This window comes from Sinocyclocheilus rhinocerous, unplaced genomic scaffold (assembly GCF_001515625.1).
Source record: "Sinocyclocheilus rhinocerous isolate Xijiao unplaced genomic scaffold, SAMN03320098_v1.1 scaffold223, whole genome shotgun sequence".
Classification (NCBI taxonomy): domain Eukaryota; kingdom Metazoa; phylum Chordata; class Actinopteri; order Cypriniformes; family Cyprinidae; genus Sinocyclocheilus; species Sinocyclocheilus rhinocerous.
Window position 1 is genome coordinate 75,649 of NW_015627230.1, and position 13,308 is coordinate 88,956.

Consider the following 13,308-nt stretch of genomic DNA (forward strand, 5'->3'; position numbering starts at 1 on the left):
CTCACACACACACACACACACACTCTCTCACACACACACACACACACACTCTCTCACACACACACACACACACACTCTCTCACACACACACTGCTGGAGGGATGTGTCAGCTCAGATAAGAGGAGACAGCAGTTGCACTGCAGGCGGTGTGTGTGTGTGTGTGTGTTTGCGGAAGGACACACACCTCCTGTGGGATTACCCATAATGCCCCAACTCACCTCCAGATGGCGACGTCTCACTCCTGCCTTAGACGACACACGGAGGTCCGACGGGTCACCGGACCCTAAACCAGAGACACGAGTGTGTGTTACGTGTGTGTTTGGTTACGACACATTCATATAAACAATGACTCGTGTCCCAGCCAGCGCTCAGGAAGACACATGTGTTGCCATGGTGAGAGCCCTTCACATGAACCGCATCAACGTCTGCAACACACACGCTACAGCCAAATATAGACAAACCTGCTGTCAGTCCACATGACAAACACACACACACACAACAGCAGAACCTGCCATCCGTGTGCACACCAACCAAACTCACACTATACAGTGTAGTACATTTAGATGTGTGTGTGTGTGTGTGTATATATATATATAGTATAAAATTTAACAGCAAAAAATAACATAAAATCCTGAAATATGAATGTACAGCAGAGGATTATTGTGAATAAAAGCTGCTGCAAGAGGCGAAGGATGTGAGCGGTCGCCATGGTAACAGATACAGGGCTGGCACAGTGACAGAGATGCTCTGCGAGTCAGACCGAGACATTTACGGACTGAAAGATTCTGTGTATATGTGGCAAATGTAAACGGAAATAAAAACTAATTAATATTTACCATTGAATAATTAGCGTGCGTTTTAACATCTGTTTGTCGTAACGCGCTTGACCAGCAGGTGTCGCTGCAGCGCCTCCAAATCCAGGTTCACAGCTGCATTCATCCTATTTTGTTTTTGTTTTGTTTTCTTGCTGAGAAAAATAGCACAAGAATGATAGAGACGGATGGAGTTCTGTTATTGCTCTAATATCACACTCTTATCAGCCAATCAGATTCGAGGACCAGAAACAACTGTTGTATGTACTGTATGTATATATATGTGTGTGTGTGTGTATATACACTCTATACTCATCTTCTCTATATATACTCTTTTTTTTGCATTATTGACACACTATTTTCCTAATTAATGCTGTTCAGTTGCTTTGACACAATCTGTATTGTTAAAAGCGCTATATAAATAAAGGTGACTTGACTTGTCTACTCATCTGAACTATTCATATATACTTGAACTATATATATATACTTGAAGAGTTCAGATGCAAAAGCCTGTAAGTACCGTTTGAAATTTTAACATGGGATAGCATAGCATAAACATAGGAGCCTGAAAGAAATGCTCATTTTAGAAGAAAATGTCAAACGGTACTTACAAGCTTTTGCATCTGAACACTTATATATATATATATATATGCACACTGAAAACATTGTTAAATACATATGCACTTATATTACTTACAATGTTTTTGCGTATTTCTAGAAAATTAACAGGACTTTGGAGCTTTTTGTCAGTTATGTTGTGTTGGATTGGGGTTGGTCGTTTAGTTTGTTTAGTTTGACTCTTTTGTAGGTTTCTGCGGAGGTTTCACCGCGCGCTTCTATAATTAAACGCCGAAACTTTACGGTCTTCGCCCCCCCCCCTCTCTTAATGACGTCACGCATACCTGAGCTGCGTTTGACGTCATTCTCCATATTTGGACTCGGACGGAATGCGAGCGTCATGTTTTCCATACTGACAGCCAATCGGTGGAGCGAGGAAGCCCCGCCCCTCTGTTTCATTGGACGCTGGGCGTGTCGCTCACTCCAGCGCGACTGACGTCAGCGGCTCTGTGCGTATATATCGGCGGATTCGCTCTTCTTCACCACAGAGCAGAGCGCGGAGTCGATATAGTTGGGTCTCACTCGGGGAATGTTCATCGTTTCATCCTCATCAAGCCTCCTGCACTAGTTCACCAGCAGCTCTTAGCTGTCATCATAAACTCTACTGAACGGAATACAGTGACGCACTGACTGAGCGGAGATGATCCCGGAGGTTTCTGCCGCCGCGAGTTTCGTCTGCAGACTGTTGCGCAGCCGCGGGCGCTTGAGTGACGCGCAGCTACACGTGTTTAGAGACGGTCTCGCGCAGGCGCTGTCAGGTACTGAACTATATGCGTTTATACTTCACCTACATAGTCAACTATTGCATATATGTGACCCTGGAGCACTAAACCAGTCATAACGGTCAATTTTGTGAAATTGAGATTTATACATCAACTGAAAGCTGAATAAATGAGCTTTCCATTGATGTATGGTTTGTTAGGATAGGACAATATTTGAAAATCTGGAATCTGAGGGTGCAAAAAAATCTAAATATTGAGAAAATCATCTTTAAAGTTGTCCAAATGAAGTTCTTAGCAATGCATATTACTAATCAAAAATTAAGTTTTGATATATTTACAGTAGGAGGAGGAGACGGGTCTGAACACAGAGAACGACAGCACATGCTCAGAAAACACAAATGTGACCCTAGAGTACAAAACCAGTCTTAAGTGTCAATTTTTCAAAATTGAGATTAATACATCATCTGAAAGCTGAATAAATAAGCTTTCCATTGGTATATGGTTTGTTAGGATAGGACAATATTTGAAAATCTGGAATCTGAGGGTGCAAAAAAATCTAAATATTGAGAAAATCATCTTTAAAGTTGTCCAAATGAAGTTCTTAGCAATGCATATTACTAATCAAAAATTAAGTTTTGATATATTTACGGTAGGAAATTTACTAAATATCTTCAAGGAGCATCATCTTTACTTAATATCCTAATGATTTTTGGCATAAAAGAAAAATGTATAATTGTGACCCATACAATGTATGTTTGGTTATTGCTACAAATATACCCCAGCGACTTAACACTGCTTTTGTGCTCCAGGCTCACATATAAAAGTATTACCATTATATCAACACACATTTATGTTAATTCAGTGATCATATACTATGCTAAAAGATTTGGATGCTAACGAAAGTGTTTATTTTTCTCCAGAACACTACCAGCACCACTGGTTCCCCGACAGGCCGCAGAAGGGATCCGGTTACCGCTGCATACGGATCAATCACGAAATGGACCCTCTGATCGGCCGAGCGGCCGGCCGTATCGGACTGACCAGCGGGCAGCTTTTCTCGCTCCTGCCGCGGGAGCTGACGCTGTGGGTCGACCCGTACGAAGTGTCCTACCGCATCGGCGAGGACGGCTCCATTTGCGTTCTCTACGAGGCCGAGCCGCCCGTCTCAAGCCCCGCCCCCTCGGTGTACGACCAGACGGCGAACTGCAAAAACCGCTACATGATGAGCGGCCGGACAAGTCCGCCGAAAAGCTACCTGATGATGGTGTCCAGCTGAACGCACGCGACCGACCGACCGACCAACCGCCAACGAGAGTTTACCTAAGTTCCCGCGACTTCACGGCCTGATCCTAATCCTTTATTTAAGATGAACTTTAAAGCACTGGTTGTTACACGACTGGACGACTGACTCTAGAGATATTTCGGCACTGTGACTCTTGTTTGTTTTTACGATCCCAAAACAGGTTTTGGGTGTTTCCACTGGTGCTCGCGCGCGGTTTTAGCGCAATTACGATGATACCTCACGAGAATGTAAAGCAATTAAGGGCCTGAAACGTACTTATTTCTATAAGCTCACAAAGGTTCTCTTCAAACTCAACCATGATGATGATAATAATAAAACTAGTTTGCGTTTTATAGCGCCACCTGTGGTGGCTTCGAGAATGCAACGTATTTGCGTTAAGTACGTTTCAGGTGGTGCTTCATGATTTCTGCAGGAGCTGCTAACGAAAGATGTATATATCAAATATACTTTAATACAATGAACAAACTCCCATAATCCCCTCTTGCCTTAACCACAGCGCCACCGCTCCCTTAATAAACGTCACTGCCTGGCTCTTTAAGTCTTACTGTGCAATATTCAGGCAATACGCTCTTGAAACGAGTCGCGCGGACTGGAGGCTCCACCGCTGGCGTCTCTAGTGGAAGTGATTGTGTTTTCCCAGAATGCTTTGCGTGTGTTGGTTGGTTTGGGGCGGGAGTGCTAGCAGAGACTCGTCTGTAGTATCTCGCGGGCTGCTGAGCAGCTCGTTTACTGTTTTAGATGTAGTTTGTAAGCTATTTCAGAGCAGAGTTGCTTTTAATGTAAATTTTTTTTTTAATGCATTTGTGCAGATATAGAGCCGTACAGTCGATTTTTATTACAATAAACCTTTTATGAATGAAACGCTCCTCTGGTCTGATGTCTTCATGGTGTTGTAATGAAGTTTCACGTCTCCGATCTCTTCCCATGAGCGGCGTCTGCTTGGCTTGTTTTACACGCACTGACAGACTTCGACAACGTTTTAAAGCATCATAGATGCAACTGACATGAAAGTTAAAATCATGCTGCCTTATTAAAAAATGAACTGACAATTTGTTAATTGGCAGCATTACGTGAATTGCTCAAAGCACTTGCATGCAATCCCAGAACGCACTACATGCAATGTTGTATCATGTTTTGAAATGCATCTAATTATGTTTATCTAAATGTAAATTTCTTATATTTGTACACTTATTACACATGCGCTTTTAATTTTCGGCCTTGTATACTTTTTTCTTTTCATACACTTTATGCTGTATGTACGCAGTACAGATTTAATTCTCATTCTTCTGTTTAAATTAGTTTTTCTGTATTTAAATATGCAACAACCATTTAAAGACAAAAAAATAGTTTTGCTGTGCTTGTATGACAACAACGAGATATAGTAAAACAACCAAATTGTGCTTTTAAAAAAAGGATAAATCACTCTAAAATAGACTTTTTCCCAACTCAGCTGTACGTTATAAAATGCTAAGTGTCAAATTATTGGAATGAATGAAGTGTTTCGTGTAGCTAAATTAATATTAAACTATTAGAATTAGTTGTGAGTGACATTTAGCGACATGCTAACGTCAAACTCTGTTGAAGTCAATTATGAGCAACAAGTTATTGTCAAATTATTGGATTGAATGAAATCTTAGGTGCAAACTAATATAAAGCTATTGGAATTAGTAATTGAATTGTGATGTTATCAGTGCTGGGGAGTAACTAGTTACATGTAACAGATTTACGTAATTTAATTACAAAATAAATGTAACTAATGTGTTACAGTTGCTTAAAAAAACAAATGTGTAATTAAATTACAGTTAACGTTTAACAAGGGGGTTACATCTGAATATTTCTTTACGCATACAGATTTAATTTATTTCTTTAATGAATTGCATTGACTGCGCTAAAATATGAGTTTAGGACACATGCTTATTCCACAACTGTTTTATTTCCTATTTTGGGTTTATGGTTTATGTGTATGCTTTATTTTTTAAGATTACATTTTTTCAAGCCGTTGTTAGATGCCAGTGTTTTCTGTCATAACTATGCAAAGATTTGATTTCAAAAACAGCATCATAGCTATTAAACCATTTCTTGTTATGATTTTAAATCTGTATTTAACCAGAATGATCAGAATTTTCCAGAATCAGAATGATCTCAAAGTAAAAGGAGACGCTAAAGTCTGATGTTGTGGTGGCTGTGCTTTTAAATTAAGATTATAATAGCTTAATTTTAAAGCACAGCCACCACAACATCAAACTTTTTTTAAATTTCTGATTTTTAAAGAAGTGAACCCTGCCTGCTTTACTTGTTTAAAAATCAGAAATTTAAAAAAGTAATCAAAAGTAACCAAATGCAATCAGTTAAAACACTTTAATAAAGTAATTGAAATAGTTACACTACCGGTTACATTTCCAAAGTAACCTTCCCAGCACTGCATGTGATACATGCTAACATCAAACTATTGAAATCAATTGTGAATGAAAGGTTAGCTACAACTTATTTTAAACTTGTACTCAGTAGTTGAGTTGTCAACTTAGGAACGTGCTATCAACAACCTTTATTTTTCATCAAACATATTAAGCGTTAAGTGTTTTGAGGTGTTGTTTGGGTTAGTGCACTAGACATCTAAAAGGGTAGCTGTCTATTTAGGCAGTATAGGCTGCACTATTGTGTCCGTCTGGTTGTTTTGTTCTGTTTGTGAGCGATTACGGTCAGCAGAGGATTTGTGTCCTGACGTCATAAAAGCACAATCGCTGCTTTAATTGAGGCTGTTTTGTGAGCGAGTGTGTGTGTGTGCTCGAGTGAGACAAACACACGGGCAGATGGCCTGTTGAGCGCGAGGCTGCCCACATATGGAGATGCACACTATTGTTCAGAGACGCTGCTGACACTTGAACACACACACACACACTCACAGACACTCACACACACACACACACATTAGATGCCAGTGTTTTCTGTCATAACTATGCAAAGATTTGATTTCAAAAACAGCATCATAGCTATTAAACCATTTCTTGTTATGATTTTAAATCTGTATTTAACCAGAATGATCAGAATTTTCCAGAATCAGAATGATCTCAAAGTAAAAGGAGACGCTAAAGTCTGATGTTGTGGTGGCTGTGCTTTTAAATTAAGATTATAATAGCTTAATTTTAAAGCACAGCCACCACAACATCAAACTTTTTTTAAATTTCTGATTTTTAAAGAAGTGAACCCTGCCTGCTTTACTTGTTTAAAAATCAGAAATTTAAAAAAGTAATCAAAAGTAACCAAATGCAATCAGTTAAAACACTTTAATAAAGTAATTGAAATAGTTACACTACCAGTTACATTTCCAAAGTAACCTTCCCAGCACTGCATGTTATACATGCTAACATCAAACTATTGAAATCAATTGTGAATGAAAGGTTAGCTACAACTTATTTTAAACTTGTACTCTACACATACAGACACACACACACAGACACAGAGAGAGAGATATTCTTTACTTACAAAGAAATGATTTGAGATGTTATGTTCAAAGACATGCAGACGTTTCAAGTGTCTCATTTGCTTCAGCTGTTGTCATTCGTTCTCTTCAGGTGGAGTCTGATTTCATGGGTCAAACCTGTTGAGCTTCCTGCGTGACCTCTGACCCTTCAGCTGCGGGGGTTTCTTGCCGTGGGATTGGCTGACATCCACTAATATGTTTTAATTGTATTTGTGTGTGTGTTTGTCTTTTATCCCTGGTGCAGTATCCCTTTTAAACAAAGCAGTAAATGCTTGAGCTCATATTAAAATCTCTGGCTTTTGATGGCAGACAAATCAGAGCACAGTTCGAGACATTAATGAGAGAAACTCAAGAGGAGATGAATATATGTGAGATTACTAGGCTCAGTTTTCAGACGCATTCAACCTTCTGCTAAACATCTAACATCTGCTAATGTGTTTAAACTGTGTTTTTTGTGTGTGTGCATCTTTTGTTCCTAGTAAAATATTCATTTTAAACTGGCGGTCTCACCAGAAAGTGCTTTAAGTTTTAGTGCTACTTTCTTTAGTTTTAGTTTCTAAGTTTTAGTACTAAGTTTCTATTCTAAGTTTTTACATTTTTAGTACTATTTGGTACTATGTGTCAATTTTATGGCTGTTTTGAAGTTGTTTGTCAGCCCTAACCTTAGACTATGTGATACACAATGAAGTTTATTTTTTTAAGTTTCTCGTTTGATGTAGCTGTTGTCATTTGTTCTGTTCAGATGGGATCTGAAAACCACTCCACGGTTTTCCTGCAATGTGACTTGCTAACATCCACTAATGTATTTAAATTGTATTTGTGTGTATGTATGTGTGTGTGTATCTTTTATTCCTAGTGCAGTCCATTTTAAATAACGCAAAATAGCCTTACTAAGAGGTGTCCAAGTTTTATTTGTTTCTAAGTTTTTTCTAAGTTTTAGTACTACGTTTCTACATTTTGTGTAAGTTCAGTACTAAGTTTCTAAGTTTTGTGTAAGTTCAGTACTAAGTTTCTAAGTTTTATCTAAGTTCAGTACTACATTTCTAAGTTTTATCTACGTTTCTAAGTTTTATCTAAGTTCAGTACTAAGTTTCTAAGTTTTATCTAAGTTCAGTACTACGTTTCTAAGTTTTGTGTAAGTTCAGTACTACGTTTCTACGTTTTTCTAAGTTTTAGTACAACGTTTCTAAGTTTTGTGTAAGTTTAGTACTAAGTTTCTAAGTTTTGTGTAAGTTCAGTACTACGTTTCTAAGTTTTATCTAAGTTCAGTGCTACGTTTCTACGTTTTTCTAAGTTTTAGTACAACGTTTCTAAGTTTTGTGTAAGTTTAGTACTAAGTTTCTAAGTTTTATCTAAGTTCAGTACTACGTTTCTAAGTTTTATCTAAGTTCAGTACTACGTTTCTAAGTTTTATCTAAGTTAAAGTACTACGTTTCTAAATTTTTTCCCCTAAGTTTTAGTACTAAATTTTTAAGTTGCTAAGTTTTTCTAAGTTTTATCTAAGTTCAGTACTACGTTTCTAAGTTTTATCTAAGTTCAGTACTACGTTTCTAAGTTTTATCTAAGTTTAAGTACTACGTTTCTAAATTTTTTCCCCTAAGTTTTAGTACTAAATTTTTAAGTTGCTAAGTTTTTCTAAGTTTTAGTTCTAAGTTTTTAAGTTTCTGATTTTTAAAAGTTTAGTACTAAGTTTTTTCTGATTTTAGTACTATATAATTTTTTAATTTAACATTTTTTTTTTTTTTAAGTTTTGTTGTTTATGAGCCCTAACCTAAGACAAATTTCTATCACTATGTGACCATAATGTTTTTTAATCTGACATTTTTTTTTTTATTTGATTTGATATTTGATTATATGTTCAATGACATTTAGGCGTTTTAAGAGTCTCATTTGCTTCAGCTGTTATCATTTGTTCTGTTTAGGTGGAGTATGATGTCGTGATGGGGGTCAAACCTGTTGAGCTTCCTGTGTGACCTCTGACCCTTCAGCTGCGTGGTTTTCTTGTCGTGTGATTGGCCGACGGTCGTATCTGGGCAGATCTGAGGTCAGTTCTTGGGTTTTTACGCACTGTTTCTGATGAATTCTGATCAGATATCTCATAATCACATGGTAGGGTGGCGGTTGGTGTGAAGGCGGGGGGTTTTAGGGCCATTTGGTTAGTTGGGTTAATCCCTGGAACACTGTAACCCTCTTTTGCAGACACGAGACAAAGAAAACACGCACACATTGAGCTGTTCTCTGATTATTTTGCTAGTGATTATAAAGCTGATTGTTAATCTGATCAGGAGTGAGTCTGCATTAAACACACACACACAAATGAACTTTGCACGTTATTTTATGGACACAACTGGTGTGATATGGACCTGATTTGGTCTGTTGTAAAATCACAATGGCCCTTGAAAGGTCATTCTCAGGAACTGGTGCAATTTGGATATTTCTACTAAAATACATATATTCAGAGGTTTGAAATAAATTAATACTTTAATTCAGTAAGAACACATTAAATTGATCAAAAGAGACTTTTATGACGTTTCAAAATATTTCTGTTTCAAATAAATGCTGTTCTTTTGAACTTTCTATTCATCTGTGAATCCTGAAAAATCAAGAATATTGTGCAGCACAACTGTTTTCAACATTGATAATAATCAGAAATGTTTCTTGAGCAGCAAATCAGCATATTAGAATGATTTCTGAAGATCATGTGACACTGAAGACTGGAGTAATGATGCTGAAAATACAGCTTTGATCACAAATAAATTACAGTTTAACAGATATCCACATAGAAATCAGTTTTCATGATGTCTTAACTAGTAAATATCAACTAATCATATTATTTACAGTAATTTTGTATCTTGAATATTTTTCTCTAAAAAGGATCTTGTGATTTTTTTTACATAAGTTGAACTTAAGCTTGATGAGGTCATTAAACATTTAAAGGTCATGAAATACTGATAAAACAAAACTGTGAGAGAAACTCACTTTGGTTTGACCATACGGTACATAAAAAAACTTTCATGATGTCACTTCCTTATAATGAAAGTGGGGAAACACCACAGCAGAGAGTGAGGAACAAAGACAAATACTTTAAGACTAAAATAACACATAGTTGTATCTCGACCAAATATTGTCCTATCCTAACAAACCATACATCAATGGAAAGATTATTTATTCAGATCTCAGATGATTTATAAATCTCAATTTTAAAAAATTGACCCTTGTGACTGGTTTTGTGCTCCAGGGTCACATATGTATATAAATAGATGAACAATAATGTAAATAAGTAAATGAACAGATTTTCTAGGATTGTTTTATTTATGTATCTGACTGTATTTTAGTGGTGAATGTGTCTGCTGGGTGTTTGTGAATGTGTGTGTCTGTGGCATTTCCCCCTTTGCACCCGTGTTTCTGGATCAGAGAATCGCACACAAATGATTTGCAAATCAAACCTGTTCAGCTGAATGCTCCTGGAGTTTCACAAACATCATTCATGAAGCCCCAGCGTCCTGCAGGTGTGTGAACGACGGCCATTCAGTGTGTGTGTGTGTGTGTGTGTGTGTGTGTGTGTAATGCATCACAAAAGAGTCTCAGACGCGTGGAGGAAGGGTGTCACACACAGACTGGTGAAACTGACTGCTAGATCTCAGATGTTTCAACTAAAATCCCTCAGGAGAAATAAAACAGAGCCAAACGAGTCACTAGTTATCATCCAGTAAAAGTATACGACTAATGCGGAGCAGTTCGGATCATTTGATGAGATACGTTTGAGCTTATATTAGGATCTAAGACTTTTGATTGCAGACAAATCTGAGCACAGTTTGAGACATTCTTTGTGTGTTTATATTTTATCCCTGGTGCAATAACTTTTTTAAAACATAGGCAAAATAGTCTCACCAGGAAGTGTCTAAGTTTTTGTACTAAGTTTATATGTTTTTTCCCCTAGGTTATGGTACTAAGTTCCTATGTTTTTTTTCCCAAAAATTTCTACGTTTTAGTACTAAGTTCTTGATTTTTCTAAATATTCTAAATGTTAGTACTAAGTTTCTGATTTTAGTTTCCTATGTTTTGATACAAAGTTTCTATGTTTTTTTCTAATTTTCTAAGTTCTTATGTTCTTTTTCTAAAATTTCTAAGATTTAGTACTAAGTTTCTAAGTTTTAGTACTACGTTTCTAAGATTTATTACTAAGTTTCTAAGTTTTAGTACTAAGTTTCTAAGATTTAGTACTAAGTTTCTAAGTTTTAGTACTACGTTTCTGATTTTTGTAAATTTTCAAAATTTTAGTACTAAGTTTAAGTTTTTTCTACGTTTTGGTACTGTTCCATTGTTTGTTTGTTTTTTCAAAATTTTCTGTTTTAGTACTAAGTTTCAAATTTTTTTCTAAGTTTTAGTACTAAGTTTCTAAGTTTTAGTACTAAGTTTCTAAGATTTAGTACTAAGTTTCTAAGTTTTAGTACTAAGTTTCTAAGATTTAGTACTAAGTTTCTAAGTTTTAGTAGTACATTACTCAGATTTAGTACTAAGTTTCTAAGTTTTAGTACTAAGTTTCTAATTTTTTTCTAAGTTTTAGTACTAAGTTTCTAAGTTTTAGTACTAAGTTCCTGATTTTTCACATTTTGTTTTTTACATTTTAGTACTAAGTTTTTATGTTTTCCCCCCTAAGTTTTTTCTAAGTTTTAGTAGGCTACTAATTTCCTGATTTTTCTAAATTTTCTTAATTTTAGTACGAAGTTTCTATGTTTTTTCCCCCTAGGTTTTGGTAATATGTTTTTTTTTTTTAAGTTTTACTACTAAGTTTTCAAGTTTTGAGTACTATTTCATGTGTGTTCAATTTTTATTGATGTTTTGACATTTTTTGTAAGCCCTAACCTAAGACAAATTTCTGTCACTGTGATAGACCATAACATTTTTAATCTGAATTGAAATCATTAAAGAAAAGTTGAACGCATGGTGATTTCGTTTTACTAAAAACCTTCCTTTCAACCTGTTGATGCACCGAGGAAGCAAAACAAACCATGCTGAGAAAAGTGAAGTGGCGTGAGCAGGATTTAGTTCTGGGAGAGTTTGTAAAGTGATTTAGTCGTGGTGACGTGTTTGGCAGCTGTTGGCCGAAGTCTCACAGTGTCTCATTGTCCTAAAGTTCCCGGGAAACTAAACCAGCAGCTGTCGCTCGGCACACACACACACCCTGCCCCCATATCCTCAAACAACCAAAACAAACCCCCATCACAATCTAAACAATCCCTCAGCTGGGGCTCAACACAGCAAGCCATATATGTGAGACACATCAGACACAAGATCTCAATAGCTTCTCCTAGTCTAGTCAAGTCACCTTTCTTTATACAGCGCTTTATACAATACAGATTGTGTCAAAGCAGCTTTACAGTATTAAACAGGAAAAAAGTGCAATAATAATAATAATGCAAGAGGACGATAGTAAACACTAAATTTTCCAGTTAAAGTCAGTTCATCATTGAATTCAGTCATGCCATCTTCCAGCACCCTATAATCTCTAATGTGTGTGACTGTCTGAAATTGTGCTCAGATTGAACTTTAAAAAGCAAAAGTACTAAATAATCAAAAGTCAAGATGAACGCAGACATTTCTCATCAAATAATCTGAGCTACTCTCTCTATGTTATTGTTAATTATAAGTTTTAATACTTCAGTTTCAACTTATTGTCAGTTAGTTGCCAATGCTACATACAGTCTTTTTATGTGCTTTTGTCATTTTTTTATGTATATTTCTATTAGCTTCTTTTTTTAAATTTCCGTTTTAGTTTTAATAATCTTTAATACTTTAATATTTCAACTTATTTTAGCCAAGGCAATATTCCTTTTACATTTTTTTTTCATCTATTATTGCATTTTATTTATTATTTATTTAAACAATTTAAATGGCTAAAACTGAAAAAAAAAAAAAAGTTAAAAAAAAAAAACTAATAAAATTACAAAAGCGCATTACATTGCAACAAAATTTAATGGAAAACGCGAAATGTAAAAATGAATGCTAATAAGCAATAAAATAAATAAATATTAATAATAACATATACTAAAATAATAGTATTACTATTAGTAATAGTAATAATAATACATCAATGTTCTACATTAAATTTATAGCCATATAGACTTTTATTGTTTGACAATTACTGACTCGTGAAGTTAAAACTTCAACGAAACTCAACGGAGAACTCAATTAAGTCTCCTGAGCTGCGAAAAAGCAACATCTGAGACTCTAAAGTGAAGTTTCTTGATTCGGTTGGCCTGTATCTGATCACTGGTCGTGACAGGAAGAGATCAGCCCAGAATTCAGAGCATTTCCGGTTTCTGTCCTTGTGTTTTCAAACACAAAAAAAGGCCTAAAAGAGCCGAACGA

At 36.0% G+C, this 13,308-nt stretch overlaps 1 protein-coding gene across 1 annotated transcript; it reads left to right on the forward strand.

The window, feature by feature from the left end:
* Positions 1 to 1,912: 1,912 nt before the first annotated feature.
* Positions 1,913 to 4,242, forward strand: LOC107722817 (protein BTG1-like). The gene is made up of 2 exons (XM_016531297.1): positions 1,913 to 2,188; positions 3,073 to 4,242. Exons 1-2 carry the CDS (start codon positions 2,071 to 2,073, stop codon positions 3,426 to 3,428), a joined length of 474 nt encoding a protein of 157 aa, XP_016386783.1. The 5' UTR covers positions 1,913 to 2,070; the 3' UTR covers positions 3,429 to 4,242.
* Positions 4,243 to 13,308: the final 9,066 nt, after the last annotated feature.

Excerpts from the sequence above, each read along its gene's own strand:
- LOC107722817 (XM_016531297.1), top strand. The coding sequence starts at position 2,071 with ATGATCCCGGAGGTTTCTGCCGCCGCGAGTTTCGTCTGCAGACTGTTG. Across the intron at positions 2,189-3,072 it reads TCTCGCGCAGGCGCTGTCAG|AACACTACCAGCACCACTGG; the intron begins GTACTGAACTAT and ends ATTTTTCTCCAG.